A 24679-nucleotide genomic window follows, 5' to 3' on the forward strand; every position below is an offset into this window, starting at 1 on the left:
TTAGCAAAGCCTTTGACAAGGTACCGCATGGTAGGCTGTTGCAGAAGGTTAAAGCTCACGGGATCCAGGGTGAGGTTGCCAATTGAATTCAAAATTGGCTGGTTGTAGAGGGTTGTTTTTCAAACTGGAGGCCTGTGACCAGTGGTGTGCCTCAGGGATTGGTGCTGGGTCCACTGTTATTTGTGATTTATATTAATGATTTGGATGAGAATTTAGGAGGCATGGTTAGTAAGTTTGCAGATGACACCAAGATTGGTGGCACAGTGGATAGTGAAGAAGGTTATCTAGGATTGCAACGGGATCTTGATCAATTAGGCCAGTGGGCCGACGAATGGCAGATGGAGTTTAATTTAGATAAATGTGAGGTGATGCATTTTGGCAGATCGAATCAGGCCAGGACCTACTCAGTTAATGGTATGGCGTTGGGGAGAGTTATAGAACAAAGAGATCTAGGAGTACAGGTTCATAGCTCCTTGAAGGTGGAGTCGCAGGTGGACAGGGTGGTGAAGAAGGCATTTGGCATGCTTGGTTTCATTGGTCAGAACATTGAATACAGGAGTTGGGACGTCTTGTTGAAGTTGTACAAGACATTGGTACGGCCACACTTGGAATACTGTGTGCAGTTCTGGTCACCCTATTATAGAAAGGATATTATTAAACTAGAATGAGTGCAGAAAAGATTTACTAGGATGTTACCGGGACTTGATGGTTTGAGTTATAAGGAGAGGCTGGATAGACTGGGACTTTTTTCCCTGGAGCGTAGGAGGCTTAGGGGTGATCTTATTGAGGTCTATAAAATAATGAGGGGCATAGATAAGGTAGATAGTCAACATCTTTTCCCAAAGGTAGGGGAGTTTAAAACTAGAGGGCATAGGTTTAAGGTGAGAGAGGAGAGATTCAGAAGGGCCCAGAGGGGCAATTTCTTCACTCAGAGGGTAGTGAGTGTCTGGAATGTGCTGCCAGAGGTAGTAGTAGAGGCGGGTACAATTGTGTCTTTTAAAAAGCATTTAGATAGTTACATGGGTAAGATGGGTATAGAGGGTTATGGGCCAAGTGCGGGCAACTGGGACTAGCTTAATGGTAAAAACTGGGCGGCATGGACTGGTTGGGCCGAAGGGCCTGTTTCCATGCTGTAAACTTCTATGATTCTATTCTATGATTCAATAAGGAGAAAAGCGTGTTCTAAGAGATACGGGAGCTAGTCAATCTTTAATGGTAAGAGATGAGGAGTTATGTAGTTTGGGAAGAATGTTGCCAGAAAACGTGGTAATATGTGGAATTCAAGATGAGAGGAGTAGTGTTCAATTATATAAGGTAAGGTTTGAAAGTCCAGTGAAGAGTGGTGAAGTGGTAGTAGGGGTAATAGAGAAACTATCTTGTCCAGGAATACAGTTTATCTTGGATAATGATATAGCTGGCTCGCAGATGGGAGTGATGCCTACTGTGGTTGATAATCAGATAACTGAAGTGTTGAAGGACGAATATCCTGGGATTTTTCCGGATTGTGTAGTAACAAGGTCGCAAAGTCACAGGTTAAGACAAGAGGAGAAATCAAAGAGTGAAGATGATGTTGAAGTGCAATTATCAGAAACGATTTTTGATCAGATGGTTGAAAAAGAACAAGAACAGGTGGAGGATGAGGCGGATATGTTTAGTTCAGGAAAATTGGCGAAATTACAACAGAAAGATGTAGAAATAAAACGGATGTATCAGAAAGCATACACGGAAGAGGAATCTGAGTGCATACCAGAGTGTTATTACCATAAAAGTGATGTCTTGATGAGAAAATGGAGATCTTTACAAATGCAGGCGGATGAAAAGTGGGCAGAGGTTCATCAAGTAGTATTGCCGGTAGGGTATAGAAAGGAGGTGTTGCGAGTTGCACATGAGGTACCAGTGGGAGGTCATTTGGGAATAAGGAAAACTCAAACTAAAATCCAGAAACATTTTTGTGACCTGAACTACATAGAGATGTAGTTAAATTTTGTCAATCATGTCACACATGTCAAGTGATAGGGAAACCTCAAGCAGTGATAAAGCTAGCGTCCTTAATACACATTCCAGCATTTGAGGAACCTTTTACAAGGGTCCTAATTGATTGCGTAGGGCCGCTTCCTAAAACAAAAAGTGTGAATCAATATCTTTTGACTATAATGGATGTGTCTTCTAGGTTTCCAGAGGCTATTCCAGTCCGTAATATTACAGCTAAAAAGATTGTGGAGGAATTACTTAAATTCTTTACTAGATATGGACTACCCACAGAAATACAATCGGATCAAGGATCAAATTTTACCTCAAGGTTATTCAAAGAAGTTATGGATAGCTTAGGAATGAACCAATTTAAATCAACTGTGTACCATCCAGAATCGCAGGGAGCGTTAGAAAGGTGGCATCAGACATTAAAGACAATGTTGAGGGCTTATTGTCAAGATTATCCAGAGGATTGGGATAAAGGAATCCCATTCGTACTGTTTGCAATTAGGGATGCACCTTAATGAGTCAACCAAATGTAGTCCTTTTGAACTATTTTTTGGTCATGAGGTAAGAGGACCACTTAAATTGATTAAGGAAAAATTGGTGAGTGAGAAATCGGAAATTACATTATTGGATAATGTGTCAAATTTCAGGGAACGATCAAATAGAGCAGGGGAATTGGCTAGACAACATTTAAAAGTTGCACAAAATGTGATGAAACGGGTAGCGGACAAGAAATCCAAAGTTCGTAGTTTTGCCAGTGGTAGGTGAACCTTGAGATAAAGTTTTAGTATTGTTACCAGTGGTAGGTGAACCTTGAGAACCTTATCAGATTGAAAGGAAATTAAGTGAGGTGAATTATGTGGTAAAAACACCAGATAGAAGGAAAACTCACCGAGTGTGTCATGTGAATATGCTTAAAACAATGATTCTACCTCAAACTGACGAACCAAATCCAGATGACTGAATTTGACATACCTCAAATTAAATTGGAAAATGAGATGTTCTTAAAAATTGGGATAAATTGTTGAGTTACCTTCCACAGGAAAAACGGACTGACCTGAAAGAGTTATTGATATCACATGGGCATATTTGTGGAGATAAATTGGGATGTACTAAAATGGTTCTACATGATGTAGATGTGGGAAATGCTGTTCCAATCAAACAACATCCATGCAGACCTAACCCTTTAAAATTGGCACAGGTTAAGAGATTGAGAGTATGCTTAAAAATGGCATAATTGAAGTGGGTTGCAGCCAATGGAGCTCACCCATAGTGATGGTACCTAAACCAGACGGTACCCAACGGTTGTGTGTGGACTATAGAAAGGTTAATGCAGTTACAAGAACGGACTCTTATCCTATCCCACGTTTGGAGGATTGCATTGAGAAAGTGGGACAATCAGCTTTTATTTCCAAACTGGATTTACTTAAAGGTTACTGGCAGGTACCTTTATCCGAAAGGCGAAGGAGATTTCAGCTTTTGTGACTCCAGATGGTATATACCAATTCAAAGTTATGCCATTTGGCATGAAAAGCGCCCCAACCACATTTCAACGGTTAACTAACAAAGTCATTTCAGGATTATCCAATTGTGCAGTATACATCTCGATCTGGTAATTTTCAGCCAGACATGGAAAGAACATTTAAAACATCTGATGGAGTTATTCGATCGACTTCAGGAGGCGGGTTTGGTGATAAACCTAGCCAAAAGTGAATTTGGATAAGCTCAAGTCACTTTCCTTGGTCATACAATCGGACAGGGTCGAATGATCACACGGCATGTGAAACCTAGTTATTGAGGAGTTTCCGATATCCTCAAGACGAAGGGAAATAATGCGATTTCTCGGCATGAGTGGATTTGATTGAACATTTGTGAAATGTTTGTGTGTGTATATAAATATCTGTAGTGAGAGTACCTTTAAGAAATGGGTGTTTATTACTGCAGTGATGTCAGAGAGTGGGTGGAGCTGGGCTGTCTGTCCGCTTTTTAGTTTCGTTTTTGAGCAGGCTGCGTTTTAGTTTCATTTTCAGTGTTGGGAGCTGAAGCCAGACCCAGCAGGTGTACTGCTGTTCTCTCTACCATCAAAAGACTATCTCTTGATCATTTGGTGAATTCAGAATTATAAAATGTTCTCAGTAGTGAATGTAAACCTAATGTGCTTCTGTCGAAAGGTGTTTCTTCTGTCTTCTGGATGTTGTTTGGGAAGTTATTAAGGATTACTTAGTGTTGTATTCTTTGGGGGTTGTATTTGAATTGATGGTTGCTAAGATGTTCACTGATTGTTTTAAAAAGGTTAAGTTGAGTTCTTAGAATAAACATTGTTTTGCTTTTTAAAAATACTTTTCCATTTCTGCTGTACCTCTCCTGTAGAGTGGGCCGTGTGCTCCCCATACCACAATCTATTAAAGGTTGTGGGTCAGGGGAACTCCACCCGAAAGATGTACTTGTTGGGTGAATTGGACATTCTGAATTCTCCCTCAGTGCACCCGAACAATTTTCACAGTAACTTCATTGCAGTGTTAATGTAAGTCTACTTGTGACACTAATAAAGATTATTAGATCAAACAAAGGTAGAAGCACAGTGATATATTTTCAAGAGGGAGTGGCCATGGGAATCCTTAACACTATCTTTGGACACATGAAGTCTCATGTCATCAGAATAAACATAGGCAAGCAATAATGCACAAATGTAGTACTGGGGGTAGCAAGGACGCACAACTTACTCTGGCTGGGGGACCTCAATGTCTATCACCAAGAGTGGCACACAAGCACCACTAGAGATTGAGCTGGCCATGTCCTCAAGAACCGATCTGCCAGACTGTGCCTGTGGCAGGTAGTGACCACCAGCATTAGGGAAAAATCTACTTGATATCACCCTCATCAATTTACCTATCTCAATTGTAACTGTCCATGACAAGATTGGTCATAGTGAAAACAAACTCCTGTCTTCAGAGTGAGGGTACTCTCCATTGTGTTGTGTGGCACACCCATATGCTAAATGGAATAGATACAGAAACAAACTGCTCACAACTGGGGCACTGTGGGCCACCTGCAGCAGAACCGTGTTCATTCAACCGCAGGGCGCGATCCAGCCAAAGCAAAAGTCCATTCTGGACGGGAATCAAAAGAGGTTGCACCTGGCGCTTATAGCGGTGGAAACGTCCCCGTTATCTAGCGGCACTCTGGGGGTTTTTGGTGGCACAGCAGAGCATGCCCCCCCTCCCCCAGTGTTGTCCTGCCTGGTCCCCATTTGGTCTCCAAGGCGAAGGGGTTAGATCCCAAATACTCTGATAGACCAGGCGATCACATATTAGAGTGAGTCTAGCTACTCACTCTAATATGCGGACTTGTCAAATACTGATCCCGCTCGCAATGGGTGGGATCCAGATCGCGACGTCTCGCGAGATCCCATTACATCTCATGAGGTTTGGTGAGCCGGGTCGATCCCGGAAGAGTCCTCTCCTAGCATCTACCAGCTGCGTCGCACCCTGGTTTAGGCAGGACGTGGCCGGTTGATCGCGGCCATAATCGGTAATCTCATAGCCTAACATATTCCTCGCTATACCATTACCATGAGGCCAGGAGATCAACTCTGGTTCAATGGAGAGGTGGTGGCGTAGTGGTTTTGATACTAGACCAGTAATCCAGGAGACCCAGGGCAATGCTATGGGGAAATCAGGTTCGAATTTGGCCATGGCAGATGGTAAAATTTGTGTTCAATAAAAATCTAGAATTGAAAGTCTATCGAAACCATTGTCGATCGTCGTAAACACCCATCTGATTTAGGGAAAGAAATCTACGATCCCTACCTAGTCTGGTATACATGCGACTCCAAATCCACAGTAATATGGTTGACTTATAAATGTCCTCTGAAATGACCTAGCAAGCCACTCAGTTGAAGGGCAATTAGGGATGGGCAACAATTGCTGGCCAAGCCAGCGATGCCTATATCCCACAAACAAATTTTTAAAAAGAGAGGTGTAGCATCAGGCATCTGAAAAATGAGTTGCCAGTCATGAATGGTGGTAGACAATTAAACAACTGACAGACGAACAGGTTCCATCCCCGTCCTCAACTAGTGGCACGGGCAGTACAGTGGTTAGCATTGCTGCCTCACAGCTCCAGGGCCCTGGTTTAATTCCGGCCTCGAGTGACTATCTTGTGTAAAGTTGCACTTTCTTCCCATGTCTGCATGGGTTTCCTCCCACAGGCCAAAAATGTGCACATTAGGTGGATTGTTCATGCTAAATTGCCCCTTAAAGTGGCCAAAAGGATTAGGTGGGGTTACTGGGATAAGGTGGAGGCGTGGGCCTGGGGCCAGTGCAGACTTGAGGAGCCGCATGGCCTCCTTCTACACTGTAAATACTATGTGTCGCCACCTGAGTTGGCCACTTCCCGACTTAAAATGGAGAACCGCAAAGGCTGAAGGGAAATTCAGCCAACACAGGCAAAGACTAGCAAATACAGAAATCCTGTATATTGGAACCTGCAAAACAACCAGACAGCAGTAAAACCAGCAGCCATCTGCATAGTAATGTAGCAGCCATCTACATAGTAATGTACGATTCCCAGGCACAATGACAAGTTAAGGTAAACAAAGCCAAGCCAGACTCCTCGGTGCCAGCAGGAGCCAAGACAAAGGAAGGCCAACGGACACTTAGGACCGCCTAGCGATCAGGGAACCGCTCCAGCATTGGAGAAATTGATCCAAGTGATCAGAAAGTAGTCCAATCACTTGGAACCAGGTACGGGGTCCGCCCCGAAGGGCAGGAAGCCCCCAAGTTCAAATTGTCCTTCTTGACAGGGTCAATCAGCAACGCGAAGCAACGCGAAGCAACCCCTGAGAGTGAACTGTCCAGCGGCCTCCAAACAAGTAAGTCTCAAGTCAACGCTCGCTACGAGATAGGCGCTCCTAGCTACCAGTCCATATCAGCTTTTGAATCCTGCAGACTCAGGACCTGAACGAAAGGCCATTTGTTCCCCTGACCTGGTGGGCCAATCCGAAGCTAAGTATTGGCCTGTTAGTGATAGAAATAGCCTAGAAAGTAGAGTTTATGCATGAATAGCGATTTACTGTGTATAATAAATGTGTATTGATTTGAATCTTACTAATTGGTGTGTTGAGTTATTGATCATTACTTGAACTTGAACCTCGTGGCGGCATCATAAAGATACCTGGCGACTCTAGAGCAAAGGTTATAAAACAGAGCCAATTGAACCAAACAAAAGTTAGCAACATATGAAAGGGGAGCACACCAGTGCAAAAGACTAGGCTGAAACATATGCAACTTTATTCAGCCAAGTGAATGATCCATCTCAGCCTCCTCCCCAAGGTTCCAACCATCACAGATGTCAAGTCTTTAGCCAATTCTATTCACTCCATACAATATTAAAAAATGGCTGGATACAGCAAAGGCTATATGGGCCTGACATCCCTGCTATTGTACTCAAGAACTAGCCATGCCAAGCCAAGCCGCCCTACTACAGCTACAGTATTGGCATCTATGTTCCAATCTGGAAAATTGTACAGGTGTATCCTGTCCACAAAAATTGAGCCAAATCCAATCCAGCCAATTATTGCTCCATCAGTCTACTCTCAATCTTAAGGCTTGTGACGGAAAGTGTGAATGACACGCTACCAGGCAGCACTTACTCAGAAATTACTTGCTCATCGATGCCCAGTTTGGGCTTCTCCAGGAGCACTCGATACCTGACTTCCAACATCCAATGGTGAAGTGAGAGTTACCGCCCTTGATATCATGGCAGCATTGGAGGAGTGTAGCATAAAGGAGTCCAAGAGAAATTGAAGTCTATTGTAATCAGGGGAAACTCTCCACTGGTTGGAGACATACCTAGCACAAATAAAAATGCTATGATCTTTGGAGGCCAACCACCTCAGCCTCAGGTCATCTCTGCAGGAATTCCTTCGGGCAGTGTCCTCCACACAACCATCTTCAGTTGCTTCATCAATGACCTTCCCTCACCATAAGGTCAGAAGTGGAGATGTTCACTGATGATTGCAGTGTTCAGGACCAGTCCTCGGATAGTGAAGCAAACCATGGCCGCACGCAGCAAAACTGAACAACATTCAGTCTTGGGTTGATAAGTGGCAAGTAACTTTTGTTAGTGCCAGTGGCTCGCCAGTGCCAGACAATGAATAACTCCCAACAAGAGAGATTCTAACCATCCAACAGCATATGCATGGCTAAATCCCCAAACATCAACATCCAGAGGGCTACCAGTGACCACAAACTGAACCAGCCATATAAATACTGTAGCTACATGAGGTCAGAAATTGGGAATTATGTATCAAGTAACTCATCTAATACCCCAAACCTTATTCATTATCTACAAATCAGTCTGCTTGATCAGAAACCATCCATCACCTTAAGCATTCACAACCGTATGCCACTGGTAGACAAGATGTACTGCAGCAACTAACTACGCCTTCTTCAACAGCACCTTCCAAACCTGTGAACTCTGCCACCTGAAGGACAAAGGCAGCAGAAGCAAGAGAACACCACCACCAGCAAGCCCCTCTCCAAGCCACACACCATCCTCACTTGGAATTATATTGTCATTTCTTCACTGTCGCTCTGGACCAAGATCTTGAAATTCCTTTCCGAACAGCAACATGGGTTTATATACACCATGGTCTGCAGTGGTTTAAGGCAGCAGCAGACCACTGCCTTGTCAAGGGAAATTAGGGACATGCAACAAATTTCAGCAAAGCTCACATCCAATCCATAAATAAAAAGTGAGGCAGTTGATTCTAGGTTTTTCTTCAATATGGCCGAAATCATCTCCCTTACACTTATGAAGCAGTATAAAGAAATGTCACAATTAAGGCCACTGATTTGTAAGTGTGTAACTGTACGACTGTCAGAAAAAAATGATTTAATGGCAATCAGTTTTCTATCACAGCTATGTGGTGAGTATGTGTATCCAAAAGTATACAAAAGCACAAGCATCATCTCTCTTTCAGTTAGAGCAATATGTGAACCCATATAAACCTCTAGTTTCACTTGGGCTGCTCTTGTTGACAAAGTGTTAAAAATGGCTTTTGCCATTATAACAGCATAAAGCTAACACCTCAAAGTGTTATCTGCTCAGTCCTTTTAGCAAATTTATTAACACTATTAGTTAGATTACTCCACCTTTTCCATGGTGTGAACCGGTATCAATTATTTAGCCAATTCTATTCTATGTTAATAAAATACCTGCTGATTAAACATATACTGAAGTGTCACTTTGTGCTACACAGTACATTGACACTATTTATTTTAGCTTAAGTAAATGCTACAGTCAGAAGCTGGTGCAAGATTGTGATGACAGAAGTTGTGAAAAAAGAAAAATGTATGTACTAGAAGTCCTTTTATTTGTGCGGAAGTAAGGCAGAGGAAACATAACAGACAGTAATGCATTCCTATATCACAGCAATAATGTTACATAACTACTGTATTAAAATGCATTTGCAATATTCAAATATGGGTAGCCCACAATCCTGCACAACAGGATGAGCTGGAAGCATTAAAAGAAAAACTACCAATAACCAAACTAAAGTGAAACAAAACCAGCTATAGATCATTAAATCAGAGAGAAGCAGAACTTTATTAGTATTTTATTAGTCTTCTAAAGGAAGAATGAATTTCCATTCATGTAATGCCTTCACAGCCACATAGTACCCAAAGTGTTTCAGAGCCAATAAAGTACTTCTGAAGTGTAGTCACTATGATAGTATAGGTTAACACAACAACAAATTTACAAATGAAAAAGACCCACAAACAGCAATGGAATTAATGACCAGACAATTTGTTTCAGTGACAATGTTCGATAGATAAATGTAGGCCAGGACTCCCTACATTTTAAATACTGCCATGAGATCTTTTACATCCAGTGGTAGTTGGGACCAGATTTAAAAATAGCATCAAAAAGATGCCACTTCCAACAGTGGAGCTCTCAGTACAAAGGCATGTATGTGCCTTGAATTCACAACCATATGTCTCAGAGGCAGGAATGCTCCACTGAGGCATTGGTGACCCATACATTTTAGCAAATTTGTAGGTGAAGTTCAGTGCAATTAAACCCTAAATGGAATCCTACTAAAAAAATAAAACCTTGTTCGGCATCCCAGTCCCAATATGCCTTTTATTGAGTACAGTAAAGTCGCCATAGTCCCAGGTGACCATAGGCTGCTTTCCCCTTTTGAAGGGGAGAGCTGACTGGTGGTGATTTAACCTGAGGAACATCACACCTCAGGCGAGGGGTAAGGTTCATGAATAATCTCAGCCAGTACAGGAATTGAACCAACACTGCTGGCCTTGCTTTGCATCACAAACCAGCTGTCTAGCTTTTATGGAGTATGTGTATTTAGAATCACTGTTGGATTAAACAAACACCAGTCCCCCATACAGTCTTGACTGCTTGCAAATTTTGCTACATACGGTAATTTAACATGCAACTGGTACAACAATATTGAAGCATTCATTCAAAATTTCAATACTTGCTTTCCTTCATTTGAGACTTTTATTCAGTGTCAGCTGCCAGCTGTAAACTCCATCTTTTGAGTTCTCAATTGAACATTGCCAGGCACATCTTAATGAATTTTTAATCTAACCGTGTTTAAAGCATGGAAAGCTGCTATTCACCCACCACCCTTGCCCCATCCACACCCCTGGGGGTTTATCACAAACCATAAGTCTGATCAAGAAGAAATAATTACTAGTTTGCAATAACAAATAAATAATAATTTAATTGTGTCATCTGAACTCAAATTACACTGGATTTTTATTATATGGATTGTAGACATACAAATTGTGTTCTGGTCAATATACAAAAAACAAGTGTGTGATTTATTCCATTCTGAATTAGGTTTTCCACCAAGAGCAAGCGTAGCCCATGTCACAGTTGGTGTATTTTCTACGATTGATGCGTGATTGCTTCCAAACTGAAATATTCTTGACTATAATCTGTGCGAATCTATAATAATATACATTACTGAATACTGACACATGGTTTATATCTACTAGAACATATTAAAACATCAGCTTAGCACTGGATTCATCTCACCTAGAATGTTTACAGTTTCTGCTGCAACCACCAACCATGGTAGTGCATTGTTCTATTTCACCATTCTGTGAAAACTATAAAGATATTTTGTCTAACCTCTGTTCTAATGTTGTGAAGTATCCATTTAATTGCTTCCTTAAACCACAAATTTCAAAATGGCAGTACAAGATATTTCACATTTCAAAGATGCTCACTCTTACAATATCGACTAATGTTTCAAATGTGAAGTTAAAAATCTGCATTCAATAATTAAATATTAAATCTGGTTGCATCACTGTTCATCAGTGATTTTGTGATAGATAAATGATGTTCAATTGTAGCAACACTATAGACTTTGGTTCTCGGAGTTTGTAATCTTTGCTTTGTTCAGTTGTGCCGCGTGCTACATATCAATAGTGAATCACTGAGTCACAATAATTTGTGACTATTTCAGACGATGTTCTACATTTTCCATCTTTATTTTTTCTGCTGAATATTTTCTTGCTAGCAAACATGACCCCCAATATATCACTGAACGACATGGCATGAATAATCCAATAGGTAATATGTAAAAAGAGCCTAGAATTTTACAGTGTTACATCTAATTCAACTAATTTCAGTATCTCAGAACAAATGCATTGCACTACAATTGTTCTACAAGTGTGAAGCATTTTAGATTTAAATTTAAAACTACTAAAATATGCAGTTTTACAAACAAACCCTATCTCACCCAACGTTTAACTTTGTATGCCTGTAAATGTTCAATAAGTAAATTTTAGAGCAAAAATTTCCATTCTTTAAGTTACATGATTCTAAACACAAAGCATTTTAACGCTATTATTATTGCTAGGTACAAATCAACATTAAAACCTCCACTTAGTGCAGCAAATCAAAAACGGGAAAAACAGGCTGGCTTAATATCAGCTGAATGTAAACTACTTCTGCTGTCCCTAGTTCAATGATGAGCTGAGGCAACCTGTTATAGGAGGTGTTAATTGGCAAATGCTGTACAAGTCAGGAGCATGTTCCCTGTCGTCCTAGCCCAGCAAGGCTAGGTCATTAAAGTGGAAATGAATTCTTCAGGCTGCCTTAACCCCTTAAATGCTCAATTTGTTTTCCACCACATAGCTGAGAAACCAAATACTTTTAGGTTTTATATAGTCCAATAAGTGGAGTTTTGAAATATAGTAAATGAGGAGTATGATTAACTGCACTCTATGCAATTGAGAGTATTTCTGGGGGAGATTGAGATAGGAAGGAAACCAAAGAGCTTCATTTAATAAATTACAAAACTCTTGATCCAGAAATTTAAACACATTAACAGGTGTCCTTTAGAAAAATAAATGTTAGGTTTCAAAAAATTTGTAACCAAGATGTAGTTTTAGTACCACAGTAAATTGCACTTTTGAACTATGCTGAATTCTTAACTTTTTCATACATTTTTACAATTTTTATTCAGGATGTTTTACTTAATTAAACATCTTGAACAACTCCTGTAGGTGAACCCACCATTCCCCATAACTTAGAATAACCCTTCAGTGTCCAGTTTTTTGAGAATATATGAAAACCGAGAAATTGAACAGAAGATCCTTACATCTTCTGTCTGTGAGATGTTGCTTGACTTTGGAAGATAGAATAAGCCTTATCATCATACGTGGTATAAATTATGAATGACCAAACAGATTTATTAAATAGCAAATGGATAAATAAACTGAAGCAACAACACTCAGAAGATTGAAAATTAACTGTGCTAAAGACAACATAAAGTGGATCACACACCTTTCTGAAATTGAACTTTTATGTCAGTTTATTGTTAACTGGCCACCAAGTCCCCCTAATTCGCGCTCTCTGATTTCAAACAGAAACTCTATTCATGATCAAATCGAGATATGCTTTTCAAAGTTTGACCGGGACAACAGAATTGAAATATGCACTGCAAGCTAAAAATAAAAGCTGCCAAGCAAATACATCCACAAACAAAATCCTACTTGTATTTGAACTGAATAGCTTGGCTTCCCTCACAGATACCTGGTGAGACAAGTTTTGGTTGTTTTTTTTTATGATTCTATATCGAAACGAGACAAATCACAATGGATTATGAAAAAAAAAATGTTTTTTAATGTCTAGTCAGTAAATAATGGTCATCATTATTACTGAGCATATATATGACAAAGATTATGAAGTTGAAAGATCCACAACTTTATCAAAGTCTTCCATTCAAGTAAAAGAACAAAAGTAGCACACCATGAATAGTGCAATGTTCTATTTATTCACAGGCAAATCAGCTGTAGGTATTTAACATATTCTGGATTTGAGCATTTGCTCATTAATGTAGTGAATAATCAGGTTGCTGGGACACAATATCATTCACATGTACAGAATAAATATGGACTTCAAAGCAGCTTGAAGGTAGCGCTGGTGAATAAATGAAGAGTTTGATCCAAAAGATATACACTTGATTTGGAGACACGACTCAAAAATATTTAGTTTTTACATACGGTTAGGGGCAGATTTAGTTTTGCAAACATGGGGATAGGAGTAGGTTTAGTTTTGCAATCTTCTATATTGATTTACATGCAGGCTCAAGTGACAACATTAGAGAAATTCAAATCAATTTCAGTAGAAATTGATAGGTTACTGTCCAGGACCCCTCATGGTTACAAAGTTAATAGGAAAAGGGCACACACACTAACCTGTCCAAGGCCAGGCATACCACCTCCCAGTCGCAAAAGTCTATCCATAATGCTGAAAAGAAAAACACACAAAAGTAATTAACCAAAAACTTTTTAAACTCAATTATCATCTATATAATTCACCTTCAATCTTTCCTTATGTCAAAAATATTGGTGGTAATTACAACACAACATCAGATTTCCTGTTAATTAGCACCACATACTAATTCAAGAACCTGTCTTCCTTGCTAATTAACAGACCCAATTTCACTGCTTTTGTTTTTTTATTGGGTTATCCCCAATTTCATAACAGTATTTCACAAAACGAAAACCTATCTCTGAAAGTTTTATACATGATTATGATTTTTATTCTTGCTATCACAAATGTTACATCTGGGTTTTTGACTACAGTAGCTAGATTATTGAAAAGGCAGTCTTCCACTAACTGATGCATTCATTCCCGTCAAGTACTAGATGTATTACGGCAACTTGTACAGTCTGCACAAATAGGAATCGTCACTTTCAAATTAAAAAATTGTACATCTAATTAGTAAGTTCTGTGCTAATTAACTTACAGCTTGTCAGTTATCATCAATATTGCATGCAAGTAATGGTGTGATCAGATAGGAGTCTCTAGATACACAAATCCTAAAAGCTTTCAAAGTGACATTAAAGGAATTTTTACTGTACAAAACAGACTTCTCATAATGATTCTTTAAAAAAACACCCAATCAAAAGAAGCACCTTCACTACTCTTTCAAATATTATGGAGCACATGAGGACAACGTTACACTGACAAACATCAAGGTCACTTTGAATCCCTTCAGTTTCACCAGAATGAGCATATAAAACCTTCATAGAAAGCAAATTTCTTTCTTTATAAAATCTGCCATCATTCCTAAATGTAACTCTTTCCAACAAGTTTACGAAATTAGTAAAATTAGTTTTATCGCAATGAGAACTTTTTGATTCCTCTTAAGACATTTTAGATAAGGCGGTTGAGAATTATATTTTAGCTACATCCTTAAAATTAAACATAAGCAATTTATAAAGTAAAAAGTTCAACAATTCTATTCCTAAACACAACTGATATTCTATTGTTAATTAACAACCCTATTATTCAACTCCAACATGACAAATAAAGACTTTTTTTCCATCAGCTTGTACCAACCCGCTCAAAATAGTCATTTGATCCAGCAAAAAAAATAATAACTTTCTTCAAGAGGGAACTAGCAGGGATTAAATTTCCAATTTTGGGTGCAATCATCAGAATTATATTAACTTCAGAAATATTTTCAATTAACGCCTGTTCATTCACTAGTTCCTTTAATGATACAAGTGTAAATATTTGAACCACCTTATACCTGATACACAGTTAACATAAGTGCAGAACCTGCAGTTCATATTTGAAATATAGATATCAGATAAAGCTGGTATTTTGAGTCCCCTTGTTTTATTTTACTCTTTCATGGATGTGGACATCACTGGCTGGGCCACATTTATTGCCCATCACTAACTGCCCTCGAGAAGGTGGTGGTGAGCTATCTTCTTGAATCACTGCAGACCCTATGGTATAATTACATCCACAATGCTATTCGGGAGGAATTTTCAAGATCTTGATTGATATATGGGATATGTGGGAAGGCAGGGTTAGGCTAGTGAGTTGGATGATCAACCATGATCATAATGAATGGCGGAGCAGGCTCGAATGAAATTAGCAAACATGACGCCACTGTTTAAAAAAGGAGGTAGGCAGAAAGCGGGTAATTATAGGCCAGGTAGCTTAACTTCGGTAGTAGGGAAGATGCTGGAATCTATCATCAAGGAAGAAATAGTGAGGTATCTTGGAAATTGTTGCATTGGACAGACGCAGCATGGGTTCATAAAGGGCAGGTCGTGCCTAACAATTTAGTGGAATTTTTTGAGGACATTACCAGTGCAGTAGACAACGGGGACCAATGGATGTGATATATCTGGATTTCCAGAAAGCTTTTGACAAGGTATCACACAAAAGGTTGCTGCATAAGATAAAGATGCATGGCATTAAGGGTAAAGTAGTAGCATGGATAGAGGATTGGTTAATTGAGAGAAAGCAAAGCGTGGGGATTAATGGGTGTTTCTCTGGTTGGCAATCAGAAGCTAGTGGTGTCCCTTATGCTCTTGTTCCCAGTCCTTTTTCAAGAAGGTTAATGGGATAATTCCAGGGTTTGTGTGGGCGGGGAGAGCCCGCCAGTGAGGCGGGTATTCTTGGAACTCTCTTGAAAGAATGGTATTAAAAATGCAAAGTGCTAGATTTTGATCAGCTGTAGTTCTATCATGACAATGGAACATTCAAAACACCCTGTGGAGGAAGAGATACCCCATCTCAAGCAGATTCCTATCTTGAAATTTGGAAGAATGAAGGCATCTCATTGAAAGGGGCTCTCATTTGGGGTGGCACAGTAGCACAGTGGTTAGCATTGCTACATCACGGCATCAGGGACCCAGATTGAATTTCTGCCTTGGGCGACTGTCTGTGTAGAGTTTACAAGTTCTCCCCGTGCCTGGGCTTCCTCCGGGTGCTTCGGTTTCCTCTCAAAGTCCTAAGAAGTGCAGGTTGGGTGGATTGGCCATGCTAAATTGCCCCTTAGTGTCCAGAGATGTGGAGGTTAGATTACGGGGGACAGGACTGGGTGGGCCTAGGTAGGGTGCTCTTTCCAAGGGTCGGTGCAGACTTTATGGGCCAAATGGTCTTTTTGCGCACCGTAGGGATTCTATGATTCTACTAAACATATAAAATTCTGACAGGATTGGACAGACTGACTGGATGCAGGGATGCGGTTTGTTCTGGCTTTTGGGGGGGGGGGTCTAGAACAAGGGGTCACAGTCTCAGAGGTAGGGCCATTAAGGACTGAGATGAGGATAAACCTCCTCACTCAGAGGGTGGTGAATCTTCGGAATTCTCTACCACCTACTGTGGAGGTCAAGTCGCTGAATATATTAACACATCGATTCCTAGACTATTCAGGCATCAAGAGGCATGGGGAGGGTGTTGGAGTATGGCATTAATAGAGGATCAACCATGATCATATTGAATGGCGGAGCAGGCACGAAGAGACAGGTGGCATACTCCTGTTCCTACTTTCTATGTTTGTGTCAAATGTGTCAAAAGTTGAGATGAAAAGATCAAAATAATTGACTATTTAGTCTGTAAGACATGCTAAGTTTTTAAAAATGGCAGGAGTTTTTTAAAAAATGCTCTTCCCAAGAAAATTCCGGACGAAAAGGAAAAATATCACAGTCATCTAAAAACACTGCTGGAAGAGTGCAATAAACATCTCTCTCTGAAGCTAAAAGAATGTTTTCGACAATGTGTACATCTAAACCACGTCTCAACTCCAGAATTATACAGGAAAATAACTAACTTCCAACAGCCACAACGTTCAACAATCTACGCCTCAAAGCCAAGCAAAGGTCTCAATTGTATATTCATTAAACTTTTGATTGGACTCCAACTTTCTTACTTCTGGTGTGTGTGTATTTGCATCTTTATTTTTTCTTGGGTTTAGTAACTAATAAACTTGCACTTCCTTTGACTCAAGAAATCATGGTTTGATTGGCTTCTTGTTAACAAATAATACATTTCGATTGGAAAAAGTATTTACAAGGAAAATTAATTGTAAAACTTGTGTTGCAACCAGCTGAGTAGGGCTGAATAGAAGGGGAGCCACTGGAGATGTTGCAAGAAAATGGTCTCAATCTCTCAATCATTTGTGGTGCCAGGCGGGTTTAAATTTAAAGTAATGGGCATCAAAATTTCTGTTGGGAGTATTGTCCAATGGGATTCTACACCTAATGCATGTATGGGAAGCAGAGGGGAAAATGGTTTTGTTCTAGTTTTCTTGAGATATTACTGAATATGTAGATCGGGAGAGTACATAAAGTATACATGGATATTCAGGTCTTTAGCAAGGTATGACCAGGAAATTTGAAACAGATCAAAAGGTTGCGGAATAAGAGGAAGAAAGCAAATTGTAAGAACTGGTTAGAAAGAATGAAACAGAGAAATGGAGCTTGCGGCAGTTTCTCAATGACTGGAAGTAGGTGGTGGAGTCTCTGGGATGACAACAATGGTTTGCATCTATATGGCAGCTTTAGAAGAAAATGCTCCAACTGCACAGACAGGTCAGAGGCATAATCAGCTAAAAATAGATGACAAGCTAAAGGAGGTACTAATATCAGAGATAATCGAATTCTAAGTCAGAGTTGGGGTTTAAAAAGGATATTAAAGCAGGATAGGGAGGTACAGATGCACAGAATTCATAGAATCCCTACAGTGCAGAAAGAGGCCATTCGTCCTATCCAGTCTACACCAACCTTCCGAAAGAGCACTCCTGAAAGAGCACTCATCCTAGGTCTAACCCCGCCCCCCCCCCCCCCCCCCCCCCCCTATCCACGTAACCTCGCGAATTGACCATGGCCAATCCATCTAGCCTGCACATCTTTGGGCTGTGGGGGGAAACTGGAGCACCCAAAGGAACCCCACCCAGACACGGGGAGAATGTGCAACTCCACACGGACAGTAACCAAGGCCGGAATCGATCCCAGGACCCTGGCGCTGAGACAACAGTGCTAACCACTGTGCCACTCTGATTGTGGAGCCTAAACAACTGAAAGGCACAGCCTCCAATGGTAGGAACCGGCAAATTATTAACAGGCCAGAAACAGGGAAGAGGAAAGTTTGAGTAAGTCGTAACACTGAAATTGGTTACAGAGTGTATGGATATTTTTTTTTAAAGCAAAGTGACTTAACCCCCTCAGGATAAATGCCTTAAACAACAAACCAGGACATGGCTAATCAACCAAAAACCACCACCATATTTGAAAAAGTAAAGGTGAGGACTCACATGGTAAGGCAGCCACATTCGTCTCCTTTTAATATTTAAATGCTATGTGCAGAGAGACAAGGCAGAAAGGGTAATAAAATCCATGCCTGAAGAACCAAAGGCTGGAACATCATATGATCCCCAAGCATGTTCCTTTGCAGGCCCACCAACACAGCAAAATGACCTCCCGGTCCATCGCTTTTGAGAGAATCTTGAAAATATCATTAGTCAAAATTTCACTTCAGGAGTCAGGATGTCTTGTCATAAGGCCTGCAACACATGCTTTCCAGGACAAGACAATCATATGAATTATGAACTATTCCTATTGTTTATAACTTGCTAAAGTTCACTATTCTCTTCAACTGTATTGTCCTCGAGTCTGTTTGTATGTGTGCTCATTAGAGTTGATGCTGCAGCATTATACTTGGGGGAGGGGGCGGTGAATGCTTAAATAAACAATTTTTCTTTATTTAAACCCATGAAAACTAGCTGCTTGTTATGCAAATTGTCTGCACTCAGATTAAAAACTAGACACACTAAAAAAATAGACACACTGATTATGGGCAGTTGGGTTGGGGACAGCAATTTCAGCAGTTACCTCTCAACCTTTCTGAAACAAGAGATAAGATGCGATGAGGCCATGACATTAAGGATGCCAACTTAAAATTCAAAGTAGTGGTGGATCAGTGGCCAACATGGGTCACAAGTATGGGAAATGCAAATACAACCTGTTCAGGACAGGAGATGTGAAGAGTTCTTAATAAGCTAAAGTTTACAGAGGGTGAGGGATGAAAAACCAATCAGGAAAGTATTGGAATAGTGAATCCACAGGTGAGAATGGCAATAGATGGATTGAAGGTCAGGCAAAGATGTGCTGTGCTATGAAGATGAAAATTAAGTCAGTCTTTGTGACATGAGAAGATATAGGATCAGAAAAAACTCAGATTGGGTTGAACAAAATGGCAATGTTAAGAACAGTCATTCACCATGGTCGCAAGGTGGATACAATATGTGGCAAAGGTATGTGTTTCACAACAGTGGTCCAAGATTATGACTTCAGCTTTTACCATCGTTAACTAGGAAAACATTGTGGATCGCTGTGACCAAATATTGGACAAGCAATCAGACAAGAAACACAAAGGGCAAGAGAGGTGATGCAGATGTGTAACTAGGTTTTACCAGCATTCATATGCAATCCGACCCCCAATTCTACAGGTGGGAGCCCCAAGAGGTAGCATGTAGATAAGGAAACAAACAGGGCCAAAAGATATTTGTAACTCCAGAGATAATAGTGCAGGGGCAGGAAGAGAAGCTACCACTGAAGTATTATGGTTGGGCAGCCAAGAAATAGGTCACAATCAGGGCAATCCTGCTGAGCCAGACAAAGGAGTAGAAATACGGGAGTCATACATTGTCGTTGAACTGGGTCAAACACTGTAGGAGGATAACATACACTGTCACAGGATGTAATTTCTGACTTTATTTAGGATTGTTTTGATGCAGGGCAGCATGGTGGTACAGTGGTTAGCACTATGGCGCTGTGGACCCGGATTCAAATCCCGCCCGAGTCAGGTGGCGTTTGCATATTCTCCCCGTGTCTGCGTGGGTTTCACCCCACAACCCAAAGATGTGCTGGTTAGGTGGGTTGGCCATGCTAAATTGCCCCTTAATTGTATAAAAAACAATAATTGGATACTCTGAATTTATTTTAAAAAGATTGTTTTGATGCTATGGCAGACATGGAAATCTAATTTGAGATTCAAGCAAGGGAATTGTGGGAAATGGGCATAAATTGGGAGGCAACATGTTCATGGAAAGAATGGAGAGAGTACAGAAAGCAATTTAGTGCAAGCTCAGCTGGTCAAAAGAAGATTGAATGGGAGCAGAGGATAATGGGCATTTTAAAAGGGGAGAAGGGCAATTCAGATCAACGGAGACAAAGAGACAGCCAGCCAATTAAAAGAGAATAAAAATCAGTGGGGTTGGGAGGTATTCTGGTTGGGAAGTGCAGCAAATGTAAAAGGGAAAATGAAAAAGCAGCATATGGGGTGACTTGGTGACACAGTGGTTAGCACTGTTGTCTCACAGAACCAGGGACCTGGGATCAATTCCAATCTTGGGTGACTGTCTGTGTTGAGTTTGCACATTCTCCCTGTGTAGGCGTAAACGGGTATGATATAATCGGGATTACGGATACATGGCTGCAGGGTAACCAGGGATGGGAACTGAATGTCCAGGGGTATTCAGTATTTAGGAAGGACAGACAAAAAGGAAAAGGCAGAGGAGTGGCTGTGCTGGTTAAAAAGGAAATTAATGCAATAGTGAGAAAGGATATTAGCTCTGACAATGTGGAATCTGTATGGGTAGAGCTGAGAAACACCAAGGGGCAAAAAACATTAGTGGATATTACAAACTGCAGAGGTGAGGTTGGGAATGGTATTAAACAGGAAATTAGAGACACATGCGATAAAGGAACATCAGTAATTATGGGTGATTTTAATCTGTATATAGACAGGGCAAGTCAAATTAGCCACAATATCATAGAGGAGGAATTCCTGGAGTGTATACAAGATGGTTTTCTGGACCAATACGTTTAGGAACCAATTAGAGATCAAGCCATCCTAGACTGGGTACTGTGTAATGAGAACGGAATCATTGGCAATCTAGTTGCGCGGGACTCCTTGGGGATGAACAACGTTCCTGTACCAGCCTCCCCGAACAGGCGCCGGAATGTGGCGACTAGGGGCTTTTCACAGTAACTTCATTTGAAGCCTACTTGTGGCAATAAGCGATTTTCATTTCATTTCATAATATGCATCAAGGTGGAGAGTGAAGTAGTTGATTCTGAGACTAGGGTCCTGAATCTTAAAGGAAAGTACGATGATATAAGGCGTGAGTTGGCTTTGATCAGTCGGGAATGTTACTTAAAGGGACGACATGGATAGGCAATGACAAACATCCAAGGAGCGCATGGGGGAACTGCAACAATTGTTTATTCCTGTCTGGCACAAAAGTAAAATGGGAAAGATGGCCAATCCATAGCTGACAAGGGAAATTAGAGACAGTATTCAATCCAAGGAAGAAGCATACAAATTGGCCAAGAAAATCAAGAGGTCCGAGGGTTGGGAGCAGTTTAGAATACAACAAAGAAGCACAAAGGAATTGAATAAGAAGGGGAAAACAGAGTTCGAGAATAAGCTTGTAGGGAACATAAAAACTGACTAAAGTTTCTATAGGTACATGAAGAGAAAAGGATTGGTGAAGTCACATGTCAGAAACAGGGGAATGTATAATAGGGGGCAAAGAAATGGCTGAGCAATTAAACACCTGCTTTGGTTCTGTCTTCACAAATGAGGACACAAATCAGATACCAGAAATGTTGGGGAATGCAGGGCTTAGTGAGAGGTAGGAACTGAAGGAGATCAATATTAGTAGATAAATAGTGTTGGGGAAATTGATGGGATTGAAGGCTGATAAATCCTCAGGGCCTGATAATCTACATTCCAGAGTACGTTTTTTTTCAATTTAAAGTACCCAATAATTTTTTTCCCCAATTAAGGGGCAATTTAGTGCAACCAATCCACCTACCCTGCACATCTTTGGATTGTGGGGGGGGAGACCCACGCAAACACAGGAAGAATGTGAAAACTCCACACGGGCAGTGACCTGGGGCTAGGATCGGACCTGAGGCCAGGATTGAACCCGGGTCCTCAGCGCCGGGAGGCAGCAGTGCTAACCACTGTGCCACCATGTCGCCCACCTCAGTGTACTTAAGGAAATGGCTCTAGAAATAGTGGATGCATTGGTGGTCATCTTCCAAGATTCTATAGACTCTGGAACAGTTCCTGCAGATTGGAGAGTGGATAATGTAACAAGGGATTATACACCGGTACGCCCGACGTCAGTACTGGGGTAAATTGCAGAATTAATTATCGAAGATATTACAGCAGAGCACTTAGAAAATAGTGGCAGAATCAGACAGAGTCAGCATGGATTTATGAAGAGAAAATTATGCTCGACTAATCTACTGGAATTCTCCAAGGTGCAACGTGTAGAGTTGACGAGGGGAATCCACTGGATGTGGTATATTTGGACTTTCAGAAGACTTATGACAAAGTCCAGCACAAGAGATTAGTGTGTAAAAGTAAAGTACATGGGATTAGGGGGTATTGAGATGAATAAAAAACTTGGCAGATGGGAAATAAAGAGTAGGAAGGAATTAATAGGTCTTTTTCAAATTGGCAGGCAGTGACTAGTGGTGCATCGCAGGGATCGGTGCTCAGGCCCCAGCTATTCACACTATGTATTAATGATTTAGATGAGGGAACTAAATGTGCAGCACGGTAGCACAGTGGTTAGCACTGTTGCTTCACACCGCCAGGGTCCCAGGTTCGATTCCTGGCTTGGGGTCACTGTCTGTGCGGAGTCTGCAGGTTCTCCCCGTGTCTGCATGGGTTTCTTCCAGCTTCCTCCCACAAGTTCCAAAAGACGTGCTGTTAGGTAATTTGAACATTCTGAATTCTCCCTCCATGTACCCGAGCAGGCGCCGGAATGTGCCGACTCGGGGCTTTTCATGGATTGAATCGATTAGGACTGTATTTGCTCGAGCTCAGAAGATTGGGGGGAGGAACGGGGGGAGGAACGGGGGGAGGGGCGGGGGGATCTCATAGAAACCTATAAAATTCTAACAGGGCTAGGCAGGGTAGATTCAGGAAGGAAGTTCCCCATGGCGAGGAGTCCAGAACTTGAAGTCACAGTCTGAGGATGCAGTGTTAATGCAAGCCTACTCGTGACAATAAAGATTATAATATCTCCAAATTTGCAGATGACACCAAGTTGGGTGGGAGGGTGAGCTGTGAGGAGGATGCAGAGATCCTTCAGTGTGATTTGGACACGTTGAGTGAGTGGGAAGATTTATGGCAGATGGAGTATACTTTGGAGAAATGCGAGGTTATCCACTTTGGTAGCGAAACGAGACGGCAGACTATTATCTGAATGGCCATAAATTAGGAGGGGAATGGATAATGAGACTGGGTGTCCTCGTATGCCAGTCACTGAAGGTAAGCATGCAGGCACAGCAGGCGGTAAGAAGGCAAATGATATGTTGGCCTTCATAGCGAGAGGATTCGAATATGGGAACAGGGATGTCTTGTTGCAATTATGAAGTGCCTAGGTGAGGCCATACCTGGAATATTGTTTGCAGTTTTGGTCTCCTTACCGGAGGAAGGATGTTCTTGCTCTAGAGAGAGTGCAGCAAAAGTTTGCCAGACTGATTCCTGGGATGGCGGGACTGACGTATTAGGAGAGATTGAATCGGTTAGTACTGTATTCGCTCGAGCGCAGAAGGATGGGGGTGGGTGGGATCTATCTCATAGAAACCTATAAAATTCTAACAGGGCTAGATGCAGGAAGGATGTTCCCGATGGCGGGGAGTCCAGAACTTGGGGTCCCAGTCTGAGGATGCGGGGTAGACTATTGAGGACAGAGATGAGGAGAACTTTCTTCACCCAGAGCGTGGTCGGCCTGTGGAATTCATTACAGCAGGAAGTAGTTGAGGCCAAAACATTATACGTTTTCAAGAAGCAGTTAAATATAGCACTTAGGACGAAGGGGATCAAAGGATATGGGGGGAAATCAGGATTAGGCTGTTGAGTTGGATGATCAGCCATGATCATAATGAATGGCGGAGCAGGCTTGAAGGGCTGAATGGCCTCCTCCTGCTCCTATTTTCTATATTTCCATGTTTGCGTGGGTTTCCTCCAAGTGCTCTGGTTTCCTACCACAGTCCAACGGTGTACAGGTTAGGTGGATTGGCCATTCTAAATTGTCCCTTAGTGTCCAAAGGTTAGGTGGGGTTATGGTGTTACAGGGAGTGGGCCTAGGTAGGGTGCTCTTTCAGAGGCTTGGTGTAGACATGATGGGCCAAATAGCCTTCTTCTGTACTCTAGGATTATATTCTACTACAGGGAACTACAATCATAGGCTGAAAGTCAGTTGTCAGTATGCTGTGGGATCCACAATTCCTGAGCAATCAGGAGTGTAGAGGGAGGCAATGGCAAGAGAAGAGAGGTGAAGGGTGTAGATACGGTTACTTGCTTATTATATAGAGGATGTTTG

General features: G+C 41.3%; 1 protein-coding gene across 3 annotated transcripts in view; it reads right to left on the reverse strand.

The window, feature by feature from the left end:
- Positions 1-24679, reverse strand: part of psmd14 (proteasome 26S subunit, non-ATPase 14) — a 194576-nt gene that overhangs the window by 146932 nt on the left and 22965 nt on the right. For all 3 annotated transcript variants that reach the window (XM_072474372.1, XM_072474380.1, XM_072474391.1), the window contains exon 2: positions 13719-13770. In XM_072474372.1, the coding sequence (XP_072330473.1) occupies positions 13719-13766 (48 nt within the window). In that variant the 5' untranslated portion in view covers positions 13767-13770. The remainder of the gene's footprint in view (positions 1-13718; positions 13771-24679) is intronic.

This window comes from Scyliorhinus torazame, chromosome 2 (assembly GCF_047496885.1).
Source record: "Scyliorhinus torazame isolate Kashiwa2021f chromosome 2, sScyTor2.1, whole genome shotgun sequence".
NCBI classification, from domain to species: domain Eukaryota; kingdom Metazoa; phylum Chordata; class Chondrichthyes; order Carcharhiniformes; family Scyliorhinidae; genus Scyliorhinus; species Scyliorhinus torazame.